The sequence below is a fragment of the Arachis duranensis genome, chromosome 10, assembly GCF_000817695.3.
Source record: "Arachis duranensis cultivar V14167 chromosome 10, aradu.V14167.gnm2.J7QH, whole genome shotgun sequence".
Lineage (NCBI taxonomy): Eukaryota > Viridiplantae > Streptophyta > Magnoliopsida > Fabales > Fabaceae > Arachis > Arachis duranensis.
This window is the reverse complement of record NC_029781.3, coordinates 93,902,890-93,925,685: the sequence shown is the minus strand read 5'-3', so window position 1 is coordinate 93,925,685 and position 22,796 is coordinate 93,902,890. Positions and strand designations below refer to the sequence as shown.

Here is a 22,796-nt window from a genome sequence, read left to right as displayed (position 1 = left end):
ATTGGTTAGCAGAATCACTTATTAAACGCCTCCAATTAATTGCTAGACCCTTACTTATGAGAACGAATCTCCCAACCTCGGTTTGGGGGCATACTATTTTACATGCTGCAACACTTATTCGTTTGAGGTCAACGAGTTACCATCAGTTCTCTCCTATGCAATTAGATTTTGGCCAGCAGCCAAATGTTTCCCATTTAAGAATATTTGGATGTGCGATATATGTTCCCATTGCACTACCTAATCGCACCAAAATGGGACCCAAAGAAAATTGGGGATATATGTTGGATATGATTCTCCCTCTATAGTGAGGTATCTTGAGATACAAACTGGAGATGTATTTAAAGACCGATTTGCGGATTGTCATTTTGAGGAATCAAAATTTCTAAAATTGGGGGGAGAGAATAAGCTTCCTAAAAATGAACTTAATTGGAATGCATTATCGTTGATGAATTTAGATCCTCGATCAGGACAATGTGAACTAGAAGTTCAAAAGATTATATATTTGCAAAGAATAGCAAATGAATTGCCTGATGTATTTTTCGATATAAAGAGGATAACCAAATCTTGTATATCAGCGGAAAATGTCCCAATTCGAATTGATTTCTCAGTTGGACAAATTGCCACTAAAGCAAATACACGCCAGAAGCATGGCAGGCCTGTTGGTTCCAAAGACAAAAATTCTCGAAAGCGAAAAGAGGTAAATACTATTCCTGTCGCGAAAGACATAGTAAAGACACTTGCCGTTGTCCAAAATTCTGATATAGTTTTAACGCCAAAAGATGTTCAAGTACTTGAAAATTGTGAAAATGACGAGATCTTGATAAATTATGTCTTTACAGGAGAGAAATGGGACTGAAATAAGACAATTGTCAATGAAATATTTGCATATAATGTGGCATTAAATATCATACATAAAAGTAAGGATCTTGAGCCAAGATCAGTCGAAAAATGTCGACAAAGAAATGATTGGCCAAAATGGGAAGAAGCCATGAAGTCTGAATTAGACTCACTTGCAAAACGTGAAGTCTTTAACTTGTAATCCATACACCTGAAGATGTAAAACCTGTTGGATACCGATGAGTATTTGTGAGAAAACGAAATGAGAAAAATAAAGTTGTGCTCTACAAAGCCCGACTTGTAGCACAAAATTTTTCACAAAGGCCCGATATAGATTATGAAGAAACGTATTCCCCTATAGTGGATGCAATAACATTGCGTTATTTGGTCAGTTTATCTGCATATCATAAACTGCATATGCATTTAATGAATGTGGTAACAACCTATTTATATGGCTCATTAGATCGGGATATTTATATGAAGGTCCCTGAAGGACTAAAGATATCTAAACCATCCAATGAATATTCATAGGGGTTATACTCAGTCAAATTGCAAAGATCTTTATACGGTCTAAAGTAATCTGAACGAATGTGGTATAATCGTCTTACTGAGTATCTGGTCAAAATGGATTCAAAAATGATGATATTTGTCTATGTGTTTTCAAAGAAATCTGCATCTGGATTCATTATAATTATTGTGTACGTTGATGATTTAAATATCATTGGGACTCCTGAAGAGATTCCAACAATTATAAAAACTCTAAAAGATGAGTTTGAGATGAAAGATCTTGGAAAGACTAAATTTTGTCTCGACCTGCAGATCGAGCATACAAAAAGTGGGCTCTTTATTCATCAAACAACATACACAGAAAAGATCTTGAAGAGATTTTATATGGATAAGTCACATCCATTAAGTACCCCAATGATTGTAAGATCTTTGAATGTGGAAAAGGATCAATTCCGTCCTAAGGAAGAAAATGAAGATATCCTTGGTCCTGAAGTACCATATCTTAGTGCCATTGGAGCACTAATGTATCTTGCTAATAATACACGACCTGATATATCATTTGCTGTGAATTTACTAGCAAGATATAGTTCCTCTCAAACTAGAAGACATTGGAGTGGAATCAAACAAATCTTTCGATATCTTCATAGAACGGTTGATATGGGATTATTTTATCCATATGAATCCAAGTCACAATTAGTTGGCTATGAAGATGCTGGATACTTGTCTGATCCACATAAAGAGAGATCTCAAACAGGATACCTGTTCATATATGGCGGTACAGTTATATCATGGAGGTCCACAAAATAGACGATTGCAGCAACATCCTCTAATCATGCTGAAATACTAGCGATACATGAAGCTAGTCGAGAGTGTTTTTGGCTGAGGAGTTTGATCCAATATATTCTGTCATCACGTGGATTGATTGATCAGAAGATAGCTCCAACTGTCCTGTTCGAAGATAATACAGCATGTATTGCTCAACTTAAAGGCAGATATATCAAAGGTGACAGAATAAAGCATATTTCTCCCAAATTCTTCTTCACTCATAATCTTTAAAATCAAGGGACAATTGATATCCAACAGATCCGCTCAAGTGACAATCTGGAAGATTTATTCACAAAGTCACTCCTAAAATCCTCCTTTAAAAGATTGGTACATGAGATTGGGATGCGTCGATTTCGAGATATTAAATGATGTCGACAAGAGAGGGAGACTGTACTCTTTTTTTCTTAGTCAGGTTTTTTCCCATTGGATTTTTCTTGACAAGGTTTTTAATGAGGCAGTCTCCATCACAAAGGATTTTGTACTCTTTTTCCTTCACTAAAATTTTTTCCATTGGATTTTCTTTAGTAAGATTTTAACAAGTATAATCCCAAATGGTCATCCAAAGGGAAGTGTTGCGATAAGAATGAAATGGATGACCATGGGTGGCTCATCTTTTCCATACTGAAATGCTATGTTACCAAAGTTCTTACATTTAATGATAGTGGAAAAAAAAAGCCTCTTTGCATGTATAAATAGAAGTTAAATCTCAATGAATAACATACAGTTACAGCAATAATACAAATAAATATTCTCTCTTTTTTATATATACTACAATATAAAGTATTTCTTTACTTTCTCTCTTTGTATATTACTAATATAATATTAATATATTATCTTTATAGTAGTATAATAATATTGATAAATACTGACAATAGTGTTTTTCTATTTATACTTTATTTTATTACCTCTTTTTTATTTATTTTATAACAATTATTTAATTCTTACAAGAAAAAAAAATTTATTCTAAAAATAGAGAAAATGTGAGTGCCATTTTCTGTGAGAGTAAAACCTTAAGAATATTTTTATGTATTAATTTTTTTAAAAATTTAAAATATCTATTTTTAAAATATTTAAAAACTGATTTAGATCATTACTCATAAGTCATAATCACTCGAAAAACTAGATATACTGTTAATAAAACTGAATTATAATTAATTAGTTGCTATGATCGATTCTCCTAATAAATTAATAGGATATGAAATTGAAGAAAATATTAATACATTTTTATTTTGATATGCTAAGGAGAATAAAATTTGTTAACTTCCACTCTCTGGCTAAGGTTTCGGAAATTCTATTCTAGAATTTTAATATTTTTATTTAATTTTCAATCTAAAAGAATGAAATATATAATTGTGTTTGTGACGATTTTTTTTTAATTTTCACACTTTACCTCTATGCTATATATCTTTATAGCTTTATATGTCTATAATATTTTTTTTCTTTCACTTTTTTGAGTTTATCACTTTATATATGTTTTTCCTTTTCTTTGATTAAATTGATTAATCATTCTAATTTTCTTATTATTATTATTATTATTATTATTATTATCATCATCATGGAGTAGCATTAGTTCAACATTATTTCTCCTAATATTTTATTGATATTAAAATATAAATTAAATTTTTAATAATTTTTAATAAATAATAATATATATTATTTTTAAATTTATTTCACAAATATATATTAAGAATAATAAAGTAAGATATACTAACACGTAATAATATTTTGTGTGTTTATTGTTTAAAATTTGTTCAAAAAATAATATTTTATTTTTTATTAAGATACAATTAGACGTAAAAAATATACATGTCAAACGAATATTATGTCAAAAATGTGTCGACATACAGAACATTAATTAGATGGTAAAAAAAACCGTAAAGAAGAAATAAGGAATATTAATTAAAATGTGTTTAACGCTTTCATTAAGTTGTGTGTTTCTTGTTGACCGAAATTAATTGTTATTTTGATAATAATTTAAGATCATTGAATTCAGAAAGAAAGTTTCATAGTAATTTTTTTTATATAAGAACTTCTCTTGAAATGTGATATCACCATTGAAAGCTGGAAGCTATTTCTCAAGATGAAAATCTCCTTCTATATTTCCTTCCTTTTACTTGCTATTTCCATTGGTTTTGGTATGCACCACATCCAAAAACAATTATATTCAACACAATTTTATTTTTATTTTTTGTGCAATATTTTATTTTTGTGATTTTATTAATATCTTGTTTAATGGAATATTTTGTAGGAAGCCGAATTATAACAGAGGCAAGAGATTGTCTAATTCCACAATTTGCAACTAGCTGTGCAAATAATGGGATGCAATGTGAGGCAGAATGCAAGAGCCTTTATGGAACCCTTGCAAGAGCATATTGTGAAACACAAAAATGCTATTGTCGTATAAAATGTTAGTAATAATATGTAACAGCTACATTGTTCACCTTTTGAATTGGTAAAAATAATGGTGAGTTATATAGCGGTAGCCGTGATCAATTATATTATGTTTCTATCGTCTCTTCCTTTTTTTTTTTAATTTTAAAGTTTAGATTAATTTTCTTTTAATTTTTTTTTTTTGGACGGACAAAGAGAGTGAAAGACCAGAAAAAAAAATAAGAACGCAAAAAAGGAAAAACAGAGACTAACTACTAACTAGTACCCCTTATTCTTAAAATAAACCAAAACTATCAAAAGACATAGCAAGGGAAATATCAGGAGGGGAGAGAAAAAATGTGCAACGCAAGAAGAAGGTTTTAAGTTCTAGGAGTGTTTATAGATATCTATAAATTAAGAGTATTTTTTCGTATCTAATTCATAATTTGTAAATATGATCCGATTCACAAGATAATTGGATCAGATTGGATTTAATCTGTACTATAATCAGATCAAATTCCAGATATCACAAATATGTATCTGCGAATTCGCACCAAATAATAAATAAATAAATAATTTATATTATATTTATATTTTATCTTAATTAATAATTATTATTCATATATATCATATTATTTTATTTTTATTATTTAATAAAAATAAGTTTAATAATATTTTAGAAGTAAATATGTTTAAAAGAATAAAAAAGAGTTTTATTAGAGTTAAAAAAAAAGGAGATTTTATTGAAATTTTTTATAGAAATAAACTTTTTAAATATATTTTACATTAAATAGTTATCCAAATCAGTCCACAAGTCCCCATTTATTTTTTGATAGAATAATATCTCAAATTAGTCTTCAAAAAATTTTTAAAACGGACATTTTAGTTTCCAAAAAAATTAATAATTCAACATTTTTTCTATCACATAACAATCTTTCGTCCATTTTTCAGCATGACTCACTAAATTCTTCAAGTATTTATTAGAAAAAGAATATTAGTAGATATTATAATCAAATTAACTTTTAAGATTAAGTTAAACCTATTTGATTTCTAATATGATATTTAGTAGTTAAACCTATTTGATTTTTAATATGGTATTTATTATGGTATTTAGTAGTTAATTTGATTATAATATCTTCTAATATTCTTTTTCTAATAAATACTTGAAGAATTTAGTGAATCATGTTAGAAAATAGACTGAAAACTGTTATGTCCAACGAAGAAAAATGTTACGAATTAATCTGTATATTATTTTTTTTTTGGACTAAAATGTTCACTTTTAAAATTCTTGAGGACTGATTTGGATAATTACTCCGTTAGAAAATGAATTGAGAACTGATTTGTCTACGAAGATAAAATCTTAGAGATGTTTTTGTTTATTAATTTTTCTTAAGGACTAAAATATTCACTTTTAAAATTCTTGAAAATTAATTTGAATAATTACTCTAAAATTTAAACATATGAACAACAAATCAAAACTACATTAAACTACAATTTTAAAAACAATATTTTTAAGAAAAAAGGAAAGAAAAGAAAGGACAAAGGTATGGTGAAAATAAAAATTATACATTTATTTTATAAAAGGTTAATTACAAAAGCATACAGTAAGTGTTTTTTCGCACGAAAATATTATTTAAAGGGTAAAAGTACTAAATTGGTTCTCTATATTTAGGCGTAATTTTATTTTAGTCCTTAAGGTTTAAAGTGTCCTATTTGAATCCAAAAAAGTTTTATTAACATCAATTTAGTCCCACAGTGAAGTCAACGTTAACTAATTAACAGAATGTCCTACATAACAACAACAGTACAAGAGCAAAATCGATAATCTGGAGAATAAGTACAAGCTCCAGAGACATAAAATCAACCGCAAATGCATCAATACATAAAATCAATTTATTGGCTAACAATCTGATTTGCAACGGATTAATTCTTCACCTGTTAAGTTGTGAGATATTTTGACAAACATTTTATATCTTTTAGTACCTTTTTTTTTATCAATTTTTTATTTTATTTTAGGGTTTTTTTATCAACTCCAAAACGTTTTTGGTTGTTAACTCTAAAATAAATAAGTAAATGGATCAATATTAAGCTAAGACTATAAAGAATTTATTTTAAATAAGTAAACTTTTACAGCTGAATCCACCTCCCTTTCTTAGCAAGGGGGAAAAAAAAGGTAACAAGGACTATTAACCAATTCATAAAAAAGGTGACTCCTCAGCATTGATCACATTTTCTGCTTCCAGAACACCCTGAATGGACATATTTTGTAACCAAATTGAAGTCGGGAATGCAATAATCAATTGAAGAGAAGAGAAAAATAAATGGAAAAAACTAAAAAATAAAAGGTTCGGTTTAGTAACAACCTTGATAATCATAATGGCCGCATCCTTGTGTAGGACCTCGTTATACTCATTGCAAGCAAAACTCTACATAATGCAAAAGCTATAAATGAAATTGACACTATGCAGACTTCAGTCTATTTTTACCTGCAGAAGTTCTGAAAGAATGGTGGAAACTTTTTTTATTTAAATCTGAAAAACATTGATCCAGACCTGAACACAATTAGGACAACCAACTTCTGCTGAGCAGCGGCAACAAGTGAGAAGATCAATTGCAGCTTCCAGGAACTTGGTGAAACGCGGTTGAACCTATCAAACAACTCAAAATACATTAAGTGAAATCTCTACATTGATTAACACTTGGTAAGATTATTAAACCAGAAACTTCTTGTTCATCATATAACATCTTACTAAAGAATCAGATAGATATTAATTAAGGAACTGAGAAAGAAAAGCCAAATCCTATGCTACAGTTTACATGTTACTCACCTGAACTGAAATCCCACACCCTCCAGGATGTTGATCATAAATGAGAATTCGATCTGGGTAATAGCGGTTATCATGAGGATTCGGGCACTCGGCAGCCAAGTCAGATAAGTTGCATGTTATGTGTCTGCAAGCAAAACGCATCATAATATATATTGACAAAAAATTAACAGGAGTTACCAGAAAAAGAGGGGGGAAATCTGGCTGAGAAGTAAGGAACATGCCATGATTATCATTTAGAATCTTATATTCATGAGAAAAATTTAAACCTAATATTTCTGAGAAACTTACAAAGGCACTACATTTAAAACCGCATGCGAAGCAGCATGCAAACCTCCACGAAAATCATAATTTTTCTTGAGTACTACTTCTTTGATAGATTGTGGCACTGGAATCCAAACTGCCTGTTTAGAGAAAAGAACACAGCAATGTTAAAAGATTCACAGATGTGGCACAAAATTAAAAGAAAGTAAACCTAAAAGTATTTGAATTCACCTGTGACTCGTATGAATATTGAGGAAGGGCTAGGTCAACAGCATCAAAGATTTGATTGCTCCCTCTCCAAATACGATAAAAACCAAACCATGTAGTTGTTACTTTGCATATATGAGCCCGCGCATTTGTTTTAGGAAACATGTTCAAAACTCCTGTAGGATAAGCCTGACAGTAACGGTAATAGTAACAGGAATGGTGAGTTTTTAAAGATCTAAACTTCATCAAAATTATCCAGCCGTATTAAGGAGGCAGCATAAAGTTCAACATTGCTATATTCTAATTGCATGCTATAACTTAAATAAGTTAATTCAAAGATCACTGTTACAGAAGCAGATTACATACAATATTACCCCCAGTGACATGAATATCGGTGTAATCTCGAGTTTTTGTATAATACTTCAGATCAGCCACTTTGCAGAAAGCGGTCTTGCTAGACAGATCTAATTTCTCGACCAAATAGGTTTTCCCTTGACACATGTACACAGCACCTTCATATACCTGAATCAGGTAACACAGATATACTTTGATTTGATGTAGCAAAATCCTATTTCAGCATATATCGCATGTACAAGTCAATACCTGAAAGAAAGCCCTGCTTTCCTCTATCTCTTCAAGGACTTCATTTTTTCTCTGATCTATGACACTGTATCTTACGGTTTCTATTGCTCGGATATTGACCGCATGAGAAGGATATTTCTAGAAAAGAGAAAATACCATAAAAAACATGCAATATATAATAAAAAGACTGTACAAACTATATGAAACTCCTGACCTAGTGGGGACTAGAGATAGTATATCCCTTTAAGTAAAGAGATTATTTACAAGATCTGAACCTGTGACTAAGTTACAAGGCAACCTTACTACTACCACCAAGGTTTCCTCAACTATAAATAAGTTTTTAATCCTAGAATATGTAAATTGAATAAATTAGGATACCATACAAAATAATACGTTTAGAGAAATAGAATATATTCTATAATATCTGTAAATACATTTGTATAACTACTCTGTCTATAATTCTAAATAATTTATTCTCAACTATGAAGTTGAACTGTGCCGAATTCATGAAGCCTTTCTCTCCTCTCCACTAAAAATCTTGCTTTTTCAGAGAGAGAGAGAGAGAGAGAGAGACTAAACAAAAACCAAATTTTTAGTAGGGTTCAGAACATATTTAACCCTTAAAAATATTTTACAATGCTGAATAATAATGAAGTCAACCAGAATTGATAGACACGAATCCTATGTCGTGAAAAAAATCCAATATACCTCATTACCAATGTAGTTCCAAATTCTAGAAGAAGAATCAGATGACTGATTAGGACTCAAATATCCTCTAGCTTTTAGAGAATTTAAAACATTCTCTAAGCAAGAACCAAAATACTTCTCATCATACTGCACAGCCAGAGGGTGTTCATGAGCTGCACAGGCCAAATGCTGTTCAAGAACCTGAACAAATTCTTCCATAATAAGCCTAAACCCTTCCATGTGCTAAAAACTCTCTTATAATCTTATAGAAGGAAAGGTTTAAAAGTTACAAACCTGCTTGTTTTGGGAATCAATGTGACAGCATTCAATTGGCCTTTCAAAAAGTTTCTTAGGGTGTTTCATGAAGTACTGATCAAGAGGCCCACCAAAGGCAACATAGACAGCAAGAGAAGGCCTATCTCTCCTCCCACCCCTACCGGCTTGTTGCCACAAGCTAAGAGGATAAATTATTGTAAAGAAACTCTTTAATGTATTCCACACAAAAAAGCTATTTTAAAGGTTTAATTAGATTGGGAGATGAAAGCACTTGTGACGATACCTTGCAATACTACCTGGAAATCCTAGATGCAGAGTCACATCAATTTCTCCAACATCAATGCCCAATTCAAGAGCATTAGTTGCAGCAACACCACAAATTTTACCACCAAAAAATGCAGTCTCTATTTTTCTTCTTTCCTGTCAATGTGAAGTAGCCAGTATTAAGTCTCCACAATTCATCAGTCCATAAATCAAACCAAAAAGAATAAGCACTACCATTGGATTGAAATGATAAATGATCTAAAAAATATCATGCATACTCTCACACACACACACACAAAATAATAATAAGGCCTATTTCAACATTTGGGGAAAGTTGACCTCTGCGATGTAGCCACCACGATATGCACAGATGGAATGAACCAGATGCGGGGCTGCTTCGAGAAGAATTTCACGTCTATATCATTTACAGCAATTCAATAGCATGAGCATCTTGCTTTTAGAATAAGGGTATAAACTAGACTTCCCAAAAGCATATCAGATAAACCAAAACAGAATATAGGCAAATCAAGCCATCTGAATTTTGATCAAAGTATTGATTATACTTGAACATACAAATATATATATAAATTTGAACTGACATACGTATATGATAAAACAAGCTCACAAAGTTTCCTTGATTTACAAAATGCGATGGTGCGAAGACCATGCTGAACCATTTCTGCAAAAAGGCGCGAAACATCCACAATTGGGCTGCGAAAATAACAAAAGGGCTCATGGCATTCATACTAAAAATACTCAATTACAACAAACCCTAAAGATAAACTTGTGAAATTCTTAATCATATCCAGTAATCATCACACATCATCTATTAAACATGTTAAGATGATTTGATGGTATGAACTAAATTTGATAAGTATAATGGTGTTACTATTCAAACCTTAATACTTGCTATTGCCAAAACGCTTACATGAGGAAGGATGTTAAAATATAAGAAAAGCTATTTCTAATCCTTTATCAAATATAAGAATTGACCAAATTATTCAAGCTGAAACTTTTTCACTGTTTAAAGCATGCAGGTAAACAAAATCTATTTACATCAAAATCAATAGTTGCAAACTTTTGTATCATCCGAATCCATACATGAGGGATTATACCTTGAACGAACAAAATTGTCACTTTCGTCTTCCAAATTATCAGCATCGATAACAGACTTGGCTTTCTTCACCATCTACAATCAAGTAATATCAACAATTAGTTTCTAGAAATATGTCTTTACTCTTTAACACTATAAGAGACATATTTTTATAACAAAATTAGAATTTCAACTCACAGCTTTCGGATGCAGACTAGGATTCCAAAGGATGAAAAGTTTCCTTGCAGATGGACTTCCATCATTCTGAAATAGCTCAAGTGCTGGTAAATTTGCAAGTTCCTAGAACACAGGAAGTCAATTATTAAACTTAACTTTGAGCATAGCAATATGCCAATTTTGAGAAGATTGCCCAGCAGCCTTTTAATCCTAACACAGGAAAGACAGCATAATGCACAGAAATATTAAAATGAAAATGTTGTAAGAGATGTAATACTAAGTGTACACCGTTAACTATTTCCAAGACATGTATTTACCATAGAATGCTCACTTGGATTAGCAGAAGTTGCAGTAGAAAAAACAAAGGAAGGATCAGATCCATATACTGCAAATAGAAGCAAGTGGCACATTCAGTTATTCACGTTTTCATTTAAAATTTAAACAGGAGAAATAAATTATGGAAACATTCCCAGAATCTTAACAAACCATGCGAGCACAGTCGCCTGAGCCTCCTTAATATAAGGGAAGTATGACATCCAAATGCTCCCTTGTAAGTATGAGTTTCATCAATTATCACAAACCTAATGAATTGAAAGAGAGTAAGCCTCTTATTAATAACAACCCGTCAACTAATATTCCACATTAAGTGCCTATAGCATAATTATAATTAATATGGTTTTTGAAACACTCCATATAAACTACCTTAGATTTGATAAAATCCGACTAAATCGACGATGGTGGGGCAAGATCGATATGTGTAACATATCTGGATTTGTTATCAACTGCATGATAATATAACATGAAGCACATTTCACCTGTGTCCATCCAGTCTAAGGGAGAAATTAGTTGTAAAATTACCAATCTAGAATTGTCTCGTAGCCAAGTCCTGTCACTGTGGGAAGTGTCACCATCATATATACCAATATTTAACTCAACATCAAATCCTTTTGTCATGTTTAACAAAGATCTTAGTTGATCTTGAGCTAATGCCTGCATGTAGGAAATATTTTACTTATCCAATTACAACCCCCACGGAGAAAATAAGAACAGATTATGATCAACTCGAGCATTTAGATTTTAGAATTGAGAAATTAACTGATAGACTGCAACAAACCTTTGTAGGAAATATGTAAAGAGCACATGATGACAGATTATTCAGTAAAACTTCTAGAACTGGCAGGTTATAGCAAAGAGATTTGCCACTAGATGTCATTGTAGCCACAACAACATTCTTCCCATGGAGGGAGGCTTGTATAGACTCTGCCTAAACCAAACAGCAGAACATCTTTGATTCTGAGAGTAAGAAATCATTAGCTAGGAAGACATTTTCACATATTCAATTTGTACCTGGTGACTATACAATTTTGAAACTCCTATACACTTCAGTGCTGATCTCATCTTTTCCGATAGTTCAGTTGGGATCTCTGCATGAATGGCATTTCTAGGGCCTATGTCTTCAATATGCACAATCTGCATTAACCAAACTTTCATAATGTAGCACTTGCAAAATATGAAATGCCTTGATATATATTCATGAGCGAAAAAAAAGAACATAGAGTTACATTAAATTAATGATTATATAAATTACTGTCTATCCATTCTACAATGCATCATTAGTTGAATATCCAGCAAAACAATGGTGAATTAAAGGTTTGATGTGTTATATTCTCGAAAGCTCAAAAGATGTTTATAACAAAAAAAAAAAAGAGCACCTGTCCTTCAGATCCAATTCCTTTCTCAAGGTGTTCAACCATGTCCACAGCTAGCAGTGCCTTTGTGTCCTGCCAAACCAAGAACAAGTAATATAAAGCAATATTGCAACGTCTATCTCATTCATAGAAGACCAAAAATTAAAAGTAAATATGTAACAGAGATGAATACATACATGACACCGAATGTGATTTGAATCAGGTTTTGTGGTATTCAAGCTTCTCTTTAAACGTTTTGATTTGTTTTCATTTACAACAAAATAATGGTCTTTGCATATTGCAAGCAATTTTTCCAAGGAAACTCCCATAGTCAGCTGATCTCCTGAAATAAACTGCAGAAGATATCAATATAAATTATACTCACGCATAGCACCTACAGCAAAAAGGTCGTCTCTGACCAAGCTAAGTAACTTCAGTTTTATGAATGAACCACCATACTAATGTACTCCTAATGCACAATTTTACAAAGTCAATCTTTTCACCAGTAACAATTGTAAATTTAGAATGATAACAATTAAAAAATAAAAGAATAATAAAAAAAACTTAACTCTATTTTAATTTAAATTCAAAATGAAGTAAAAAACAAAGCAAAGAAAGACACAATATCTTAATACAAGTGAAAGATGACCAACCTTTTAACAATTGTTATTGCTCACCAAAGTTTAAGAATAATATCATGAAAAAAGAAGGGTCTGATAGTGATAGGTAGAAAATCTCCATTCTTTAAAGTGTAAAAAATAGTGATTTCAGACTATCAAGTTAAATACTAGTCACAATAGGCAGATGAATGCATCAGAATAATGATCCTTACTTTTGTGCTCAAAGTTCAGTTCAGGTTGCAATATGCATCTCTTATAAAATCAGGCCAAACACAAACTTTTCAGTATCCATTGCAAAGATCAATCAACAATAAATAGTTCATGGCATTGTATGTTAAATAAACATACCGGAAGCTGCTCAAAAGCCTTCCACAGATTATTTCGGAAAGAACTATCCCTACTCTTCAATGTCCGAACAATCTTTGATAGAGCTATTAAACAAGACAGGACAAACCACAAAAGCTAAAATAAACAAACAAATGGAGAAGAAGATTAGCAAGCTTCAGGACCACAATAAACCCCAAGACATCTTCAACACACCTGTTTTAGGATTGATTTCAATTTGTTCTTCATCACTTGATGAATGGTTAATGACAAAAATGACATTGCCAAAACTTGCCTTTTCTATGTCACTTTCAAAGCACACTAGCTGCAGAGGATTAAGCACCAAAATTAGAGCAGGAAAATGCAATATTGAAGAAAACCACTGCAAACTTGGTGATAACAAAAGTGAAGGCATTCAAGGGGGAATAATTACTTCACACAACATTCTTTATCCCTGCAGCCTTAGCATACAATAGGCATCCCGTACAATCACGTTTAAGTTAAACCACAGATTATAAGGTGTAAAGGCATGCTTACACTATCACCTTTGGAAAGATTAACAATAAATCTTAAAATAAAGGAAATGACAAGAAAAATAATCAATTTACTTGAGGTGAGAGAAGCGGAAGATGCTTCACGTCCTGGAGGCCAATTTTGACTCCGAACATTCCAAGCTCATTCAACGCTTCTTCCAGCAGACGCAAGGTCACTTTCCTACCCTGCAAATGAAGAAACCCGGACAAGATGTTTATGAAAGCAAATGCTTTCATTACAATCTTCAACCATGCAGGACACAAGCATGAACTACTACTACCATTGGCACCTAGCTGCAATCCACCATCACCTCCCAGTGAACGAGCTCTTCTGAACAACTTGCAGTGTCCCAGAGGCAGGTCTGACAAACAATTCACGGAGTCCAAAACCTTCAAAAAGACCTCGCAATTATGCTTGCCGAGGGCACCCTCACTGGTACACTCAAGTGTGTTCAATATGAGATGATATGGAAGCTCAATCCGGTTATCAGCATCTCTGTCATTTGCCCTCGAAGCCTGATTCCAACTGACCTCATAATCCACTTTCTCTTTTCTTGGCTCCGAAGCAACCGTCCTGAACTCGAAACCAGAGCTATTATCATGATCCAAAGTATCACTTTCAGTGGCCTCGCGCAAATGCAATAGATCCTCCTTTATATTAGACCACATTGAATCCGCGAGATCGGTAGCTGAATCACCACCACAAGCAGCATTAGAGGGAGTTGAAGGAGCATTAAGTGAGTCCGATTTGTGAGCTTTGGAATCCTTCTTAGCAAATGGAACGAGTACAAGAAACTCCCCATTGTGGATTGTGTAAGATCCAATCTGAGCCTGCGGTCTCAATTTCTCACCCTGGAATCACAATCAAGCAATTTCTCATTAGGACTAAAGTTTGCATTACATGAAAATGAAATAATAAATTCTCACTAAATAGTGCATCTAAAATACAAGATCAATTTCATGTATCAAACCATGCAATAGTGCCATTTCATAACAGTTTAATTTCTATCTCCATACACTATGAGTTCAATACTAGTGCAGCTAAGTACAGAAAAACGATTAACTTGCAGCGTCACTAATTTCAATGCGCAGTTAGGGTACAAGAGAACCAATCATGTGGTGCCACGTAAGCAAAAGTAGTTAGAGGTGAGAGAAGAGTACCTTGAAGAAAAGGTGGAAATGGGAGGAGTTGGTGGCGGGTGGGAATGAATGGTTGAGGAGAAGCTTGAGGCGTTGTACGGTTGCGGAAGCAGGGATTGGGATAGTGATGGATTCGGCGGTTAGGGTTCGGACTTGGATTTCAATGTCGTCGCTCTCTGCCGCCATTTTTGGCGGGGAATGTTCTCTGCCGTTTCCCTTTTCCATTTCCATTTCTAGTGCCAAAGGATAAAATATTTAAGATAAATAAATTTTTTAAAATATTTTGTTTGCCTTTTTACTTAGATAAATTATTTTGATAATTTTTTATATTAATAATTAATAAAAAATATTAATTTTAAATTTATTTTAAATATATTAATTAAAAATATTAGAATAAGGTTAGACAAACGTATTTTAAGATGTTTGAAGAAATACTTTTTATTTTTTATTTAGAAAGAGTTGTAAAAAAAATTGTATCAAACTAATGTCAAATAATAGATAAATGTTATGTTCAAAATGTGTTGAAGACAATTTGTGTCTATAATATTATAGCCGATATCTAATCATACGAAATTTTAAGCGCCCATTATTTTAATAAAAAAAGTATAAATTAACTTAATACTTATTAAAGATGAGATTAAATTTGATAAAATATTCAATTTTTAATGGATATTAAATTGATTTTTATTTTTTATAATTAGAATATGTCATAGTTTAAATCTTTGATGCTTGATAGTTTGGTCAACAAAAATTATACCAAAAATAAAATAACATAAAGTAAAAGTCCTTAATGAAACAATTAAGTATAGACAATTATTCTTATATAAATTAGATGGTAAATTACTATTTCTTGTATATTATCACGTAGATGCATAATAAGTCTAATTATACATATATTTGGCATATAAAATAAATATTTGGATAAAGTATTTTTTTTTACTCTTTTGTAATTTTTTTAAAAAAAAAAAACTTTTAATATTTAATTATATTTAATTTTATTTTTAAAATTTTTTGTTTGTATCAAAATTATCTATGAAGGTTAATTCCATAGAAAATGTTAGGAATAAAATTAAAATTTTTTAAGAATAATTTTAACACAAATCGAAAACGTTATGAATAAAATTAAAAGAATTAAAAATATTAGGGACAAAATTGAATGAAATTAACTATTAGTATTTTTAAAAAGAATTACAAATGTTAGTGACAAAAAAATGCTTTATGTTATATTTTTTTATATATTTTATTTAACTATAAAGATCATGTTTGAATTAAATGTTAAATAATTAACTTATCATATCATTTTCATTCTTATAAGACTATAAAACTTGATACATGCTTGTGTAATCTTGAGTATATTTAGTGCATGTTAAAAGCTTATTTTTATTCAAATTTTAATTATTTCATGTATTAAAAGTGTGCAAAACAAATGTATTATACGATAATATATAAATAATTTATCATTCAATTCAGTTCCATAATTTGTAATGAAATAAACTGTAATTTACTAACGGAAAATCCTTTCAATTTCACAGCATGCCATATATTTTATGGTCACATATTTATAAATTTGGTCACATTGACCAACCATGGATTCACAAATAACTCTCTAAATTTTCGGGTTTGAAGAGAAATGACTCAAAGTGTAACCTAGCATTGGCAGCAATAGCAATTGATTCATGATCCTGTTTTTCTTTTGCAGCAGCAACTGCAGCAATATAAGCTTTTCTCGCTTCTTCCATTTTCTGCATTTCCACCTCATCCATATACATCTAAAAAATTACATATGCATTGATACTTAACAGTTAACACCAATTTGTTTTGAGAAATAATGGTGCTTAGAGAAATCAAACAAATGTGTACACTAAAATGCTAGTATATAACCCGAATCTAAAAAGACTAAACTAGCAATTTGGTCTCTCAGATTTACATGTGAAGTAAAATTACTTTCATCCCTAAAAGATTTGTAAAATGAATTTCGTTCCAAAGAATTTTGTCAGGTCAATTTAATTCGTGAAAGATATGTGACATCCTAATGAGTCCATGAAAAGAAAATATCAAATAGATGTCAAATATCAAATATGCATGAGCCTTGTTACCAAGAATGTGAAACAAATCTATTCATTGGCAATTTGGCATAAATATCAAATATGTTGCACATAATAGTTAGAAAAAAATGTTACTGAACTCACTGTAGAAGGTAGGGAATTGAAGTTATGAGGCTTGATGTCATAATCATCAGTATACAGTCCATCATTATTAGTTATTTTCAAGCCATCAAGCAGCAATGTAAATGATAAAATTTCTCCTTGCACAGAATCTAGCTCTTCTTGCAGTTTCTCCACTTTCTTGTTTGATGTCATTGCTTCCCATTGTAGCTTTTCCAAGACAGCTTGTTTGTCTGCAAGCTTCATCTGTGGACATTGATGAGAGACACAAATTTCACAACTTTCGTCGTAAAAAGAATTAGTATAATCTGAATAAAACAATTTTTTGGTGTAGGAAGATTCATATTGGGACTGACAGAACTTTTTTAGATTTTGATGCATTTTGAAGGATTAATAAGTTTTCAGGGAAGTGTGAAAGTAAAAATAACAAACCCCAAATTAACAATTTCCATGGTGCACACGTTAAAGTTCTACATGATGGTTTAATTGTTTCATGATCCAACTCTGAACATTTATTACCAGTCATTGCCCGCATATAAAAACTACCTTTGGCAGTTACCAATCTTCTCACTTTAGGCGAATCTGTTCCAAAGACTTGCAATTATGCAAAGAGTATATGCTACGCGAAAGCAACATAAAAAGTAGATTAAGGTCATCAGCACCTTCACATCAAAGAGTTGTCCTTGAGTAGACCTGAGTAAAGAGTCCTTTTCTGATACCATGTTTTTAAGCTCATCAAGTTTTGGATTAAGAGCCTTCAACTTGTTTCTTGACTTTTCTGCTGACTCCAAAAGTTCATCTTTCACCAATAATTTCATTTGCAATTCCTCCACCTGCTTCCTCAATAGGGTAAGTTCTCCATTCTCCTTTTTCCTGAGCATAGACATCTATATAACATAACATACATTATTTAAGAACCAATAGCAAATAGTCAATGTGGTAGTTCAAAACGTGAAAGGTTTTTATGACAGTGATAACAAAAAGTTCAGAAGAAAAATAACTTATTTTTGCAATATTTTCATGTATATATGTAAAGTAAATTACGCTATTACAATTAGATGATTATTTTCAGCATTATATTTATATCTCCATACATTCATAATTGATGATCCCATGTGACATGACACTTTATTAATAATTTCTGTATGTTGAATTTAATCATGATCTGCAGTAAACAAACAAAAAAAAGAAAGAAAGAAAAAGACAGTAATAAGGTATTACTACAGTATTATATGCATTTGACTTATACATACAATACAATGCGATATACCATCCTAAAAGACACATACATAATGGGTTTTTATCAATTGATGGTATGAAAATATTCTTAGACTTAAACAGAGTATCAAAACTAATTCGTTAACCGCTTAAACTTGATATGACTCTAATTTTGATGCTTAAACAGACTTCATATGAAGATGTAAACTCAAACATCGAAATTGGTCATACAATACAACTTATATTACACAAGCAGTTAGACTACATTTGTTTATAAGCAGAAACACTGGACAGAGACACAAAATCTTGTGTCCAAAAATATTGAATTAGTGTCTTTTTATCAAAATATTAACAAAAGACACCATTTATTTTTTATTTTTTTATTATTCTCATTAATTTTTCATAATTATATTTTTTTGTTACTATATATTTTTTTAGATTTTTGTAGATGAAAACAAAAGAATAAATTAAACTTTCACAATTTATTTTAGTTTATATCAAACAAAATATAAAGACACTAATTTTTGTATCTGTATTCGATATGTCTTATTCTTGTCTTGTTCTGGTGAACAAATGCAGTCTTACTTCTTGATTCATATTGCTATGCCAGCAAAAATTGGTAATTTTCATATTCACCGTATTCACCGCATAAAGAGTATGCGTGAATAGTCATTCAATTAATAGAAACATAGAATTGGAAAAAAGAAAAAGGAAGAAATAGTTTACTCTTCTAGCCAATGAGTCTCTTGATGGTGGCTTGGTGCAGATCATAGAACCTCGACGCCTAAATGAACTGCTTTCTTTACTATCCTAATGATCCAAATTTCAATTTAATCAACAGAGTCCACAATTAAATGAATAAATAAATCAATTAAAATATAAATTCCATAAGATTTTTACACTCTTCAGTGTATCACCCAAAGAAAGGTTATTACAAAGAGGGAGTGAACGAGAGAAACAATTTGGACGAGGTCGTTGAAGAGTCCGCGATCCAAATTGGACTGAGTTTGAGAGCGAGTCAAGGACGAGTTGTCTTCACATTCAGACTCAGAAGCACACGAATTATTAGGTTTGCTCTTTTCTTCTTCCGAACCCACCGTATCATGTTGCGGCTTCTCATGCATTTTCTTTTTTTTTTTTTTTCTTTTCTTTTCTTTTCTCTTTTGTGGAGGAAACGAGACGAATAGTGGGAAGACAGAAACGAGGGAAACACTCAACTGAAAATGTGGAGCTACCTTTGAAGAAGAAAGTAAATAATTACTTTGGGCCCAAAACTTCACTTTTTTTTTATAAAATGGTCCATGAAAAAAGCAAATTGTAAATTGGCCACAAAAGATTATTTTTGTCGGATAATAGTATAGAAAAATTTTTAAGTCTACCGGTGCTGGTATTTCAATAATTTTTAATTATTAATTTTAATAATAAAATATATATATAATTAAGATCATAAAATATTAGTGTATTGATATACTTAAAAGCTTTTTAACAATATAATATGTACTATTTTTTTATAAAAAGAAATATAGGGAGCTAATGAAATATTTGTACAATGTGTACAATGAAGGTTTAGGAATGTTCAATTTAATATTAGAGATATAATCATTAGTGTTATATTTTCCCATCAGCTCTATATCCGAAAGGTTAAAAATTCGATCATTAGTGAACTCCAAAATTAAATTAAGCTTTTAAGATGAATGGTTTTATGACATAAGATGTTTATTATCTTAGTATTCGAATAGTTATTTTGAATAGTATAAGTGATGTTCATTTGTTAACTCGTATAGTTCATTGTACATATTGTAGATGGATGAAAAATGAGGCAGGTAATTAAGTAGATAGGACTTTCTATTGGTAAACAAAAAAATATGCGTTTCATTATTCTAATGGTTGGAATTTATAAATATTTAATTTTAGTTAATAACTTAGAATTTAATTTTGTTGGTGTGGGATTATATAATTAGATGAATGTATAAAACTATTTTATATTGACAATGTATTAAAATTAATTTAAAATATTTATATATTTGTAAAAAAAGTTAATGTTCTATTTGTATTTTTCTCTTTAAAATTATAAATAGTTCATAATTTTCATCTAGTTTTTTTTTAAATATTTAATTATAAATAAAAAATTGAAATGAAATTTAATTTTCAAATTTTTAATTTAAAAAAATCATACAGTAAAAAAGAAATCACATTTAAAAAGAAAAAATCAATTTTTTTAAACAAATTTATAAGAAATCGCATTAAAATATGATTTTTAAAAGTTGTTTAAATTGTGATTCTGTATATTTTATGTATTTTATTTAAAGGAGATTATTTTTACGATTAAGATATTACTTTTTAGAATCTATTGTTTAAAAAATTAAATTTATTATGGATTAAATAAAAGAGCACTAAAAAGTTTTTATAAATATAAAATACATATTTCTATACAAGATGTTGATTAATAACTAATTTTTTATACAGACATAATATAATTATTAAATAATTAATTTTTTTTAATAAATTATAATTTAAATAACATAATTTTTTTATATTTACTTAAGACAAATTTAAATTTTTTTATATTTAAAAAAATATATAAAACTACTTTATTACAAGATTACTTCTAATTCCGTTGTGGCATGTAAAAATTTGACCGGAATTTGACCCAATATTTTACCAAGTCATTTGTCAATCTAAATTCAACTAAATTTTATTTTATAAAATCCAAAAAAGAGTCTATATTATGTGAAAAAAGAGTTCAATTTTTTTAAAAACAAAAACAAATACAACATACTATAGAAGATGGAAGAATTTTAAAATAGTGGAATTTTTTAGAATTTATTCATGTGTGAACTTATTAAAATTGATATTTACCAATTTGATGATTATCAAGTAGAAGAGTCATGAAGCCTTATGACACGATGACTTATATGTCACTTGCATGATCAAAGTTTTAGTAAAAAAATGATACTATAATTTGATCAACATGAAGTTGATACAAGTGGTGGTATAACAAAACTTCAACTTGGTTAACCATAATTACCAACAAACATATAACTTGATAAGTTTAGAAGAAACAAGCTGATAAGATGGTAAATTGGATAACTAAGCTAAGCTAAGTTATAATTTTTGATTTGGTATTAAAAAAAAATTATTTTAGTTGTAATCTTTGATTTAATTAAAAGACAAATTATCAATTAATTACGTGTTAAAATAAATTATACATTATGATTAGATTAAGTAGTTGTCATATCAAGTTATATAAGATGGTAAGATAAAATTAAATTAATATATAAATAAAGATTGAACAAATAGTAATTTGTTTGTTTCTTCATATCACTACTTTTAAGAAAAGGAGTAACGGCAACATACCACATTCAAATCACAATACTCTATAAGATCAAATTTTCTAAACAGAAAAGAGGTATGTGATTCATTCTGAATACACACTACTCATCTCTCACTTTTATTTATTTGAGTGTTAGAGTGTCTTTGCAAATGCTCATCGTCACCTGTTCTCTTGGAACTAAAATATACCTCATCCATCTGTAATTCTTAAAAAGCAGTGTTTGTCTTAAGAAATTCCAAGAGACCATTGCAGTAGTAAAACCAAAAACTACCCGAGTTACGAAAAAAAATAGTAGGCCAAATCGAGATAGAAGAGCTCCACTAAGTTTTGAAATCAGAGAGGTTAGCTTTGAGTCAAGAAGATGACAAACGAAGCAGGAACCGAGACAACAGGGACAATCGAAAGTCGTTTAAGCTAACCCCAAAGTTTGACACATATATTCCACTCAACACTAAAAGAGAGGATATTATTAAGGATATCCTACATTCTAAACTAATCAAACCTCCAAACAAAGTTGGAACTTATTAGGACCAGAGATATGCGGGAAGTCAAAGTATTACACCTTGCGCCAGATGGACATACCACAAATGACTGCATCATAGTAAAAGACCTCCTCGAGAAATTACCTTGGCAAAGCCTTCTAAACAAATACATTAACAGACATGAATAGAGAAAAAACACAAAACAGCTCGGCAAACCATCAAAGACAAATGATAGCCACAGAGATAAGGAAAAAAGGTAGCTGAAAACCCTACACAATCCTGTGGTATTATTAATTGAAATTTCGGTGGCTTTACAGGTGGAGGTAGTAGTAACTCTGCCAGGAAAAGATCTTATAAGGCCATCATGTTAATGACTGG

The 22,796-nt window shown here is 30.5% G+C and overlaps 2 protein-coding genes and 1 long non-coding RNA gene across 5 annotated transcripts; 1 reads left to right on the top strand and 2 right to left on the bottom strand.

Moving 5' to 3' along the window:
• Positions 1-4,193: 4,193 nt before the first annotated feature.
• LOC107470888 (uncharacterized) lies at positions 4,194-4,670 on the top strand. Its single transcript, XR_001588525.3, has 2 exons — positions 4,194-4,304; positions 4,418-4,670. It is a non-coding gene; the product is annotated as an uncharacterized LOC107470888 (long non-coding RNA).
• A 1,959-nt stretch (positions 4,671-6,629) lies between these two features.
• On the bottom strand, positions 6,630-15,448 carry LOC107470956 (uncharacterized). 3 transcript variants are annotated; one of them, XM_021132476.2, is made up of 27 exons: positions 15,241-15,448; positions 14,155-14,931; positions 13,763-13,871; positions 13,571-13,653; positions 12,800-12,955; positions 12,627-12,695; positions 12,262-12,384; positions 12,029-12,178; positions 11,773-11,904; positions 11,617-11,696; positions 11,401-11,495; positions 11,232-11,299; positions 10,936-11,037; positions 10,760-10,833; positions 10,248-10,355; positions 9,984-10,059; positions 9,664-9,800; positions 9,399-9,558; positions 9,126-9,305; positions 8,439-8,555; positions 8,202-8,357; positions 7,860-8,024; positions 7,656-7,768; positions 7,368-7,491; positions 7,092-7,187; positions 6,903-6,981; positions 6,630-6,788 (listed from the first exon to the last, which is right to left on the bottom strand). In XM_021132476.2, the coding sequence occupies exons 1-26, from the start codon at positions 15,442-15,444 to the stop codon at positions 6,949-6,951; spliced, it is 3,687 nt and encodes a 1,228-aa protein (XP_020988135.2). In that variant the 5' UTR covers positions 15,445-15,448; the 3' UTR covers positions 6,630-6,788; positions 6,903-6,948. The 3 variants fall into 3 exon arrangements, 2 of the variants coding, with proteins under 2 accessions (XP_020988135.2, XP_015945870.3); XM_016090384.3 differs by having other exon boundaries at positions 6,903-6,965; XR_008004462.1 differs by lacking the exons at positions 6,630-6,788; positions 6,903-6,981; positions 7,092-7,187; positions 7,368-7,491 and having other exon boundaries at positions 8,210-8,357.
• Positions 15,449-16,741: 1,293 nt separating this feature from the next.
• Positions 16,742-19,812, bottom strand: LOC127743177 (protein MICROTUBULE BINDING PROTEIN 2C-like). The gene is made up of 5 exons (XM_052255861.1): positions 19,538-19,812; positions 19,329-19,412; positions 18,047-18,271; positions 17,409-17,630; positions 16,742-16,988 (listed from the first exon to the last, which is right to left on the bottom strand). Exons 1-5 carry the CDS (start codon positions 19,724-19,726, stop codon positions 16,812-16,814), a joined length of 897 nt encoding a protein of 298 aa, XP_052111821.1. The 5' UTR covers positions 19,727-19,812; the 3' UTR covers positions 16,742-16,811.
• Positions 19,813-22,796: the final 2,984 nt, after the last annotated feature.

Excerpts from the sequence above, each read along its gene's own strand:
- LOC107470956 (XM_016090384.3), bottom strand. The coding sequence starts at position 15,444 with ATGGAAAAGGGAAACGGCAGAGAACATTCCCCGCCAAAAATGGCGGCA. Across the intron at positions 9,559-9,663 it reads TTTCCAGGTAGTATTGCAAG|CTTGTGGCAACAAGCCGGTA; the intron begins GTATCGTCACAA and ends TTATCCTCTTAG. Across the intron at positions 9,306-9,398 it reads TTGATTCCCAAAACAAGCAG|GTTCTTGAACAGCATTTGGC; the intron begins GTTTGTAACTTT and ends GAATTTGTTCAG.
- LOC127743177 (XM_052255861.1), bottom strand. The coding sequence starts at position 19,726 with ATGCATGAGAAGCCGCAACATGATACGGTGGGTTCGGAAGAAGAAAAG. Across the intron at positions 19,413-19,537 it reads CTCTCGTTCACTCCCTCTTT|GATAGTAAAGAAAGCAGTTC; the intron begins GTAATAACCTTT and ends TTGGATCATTAG. Across the intron at positions 16,989-17,408 it reads TCAATTCCCTACCTTCTACA|ATGTATATGGATGAGGTGGA; the intron begins GTGAGTTCAGTA and ends GTAATTTTTTAG.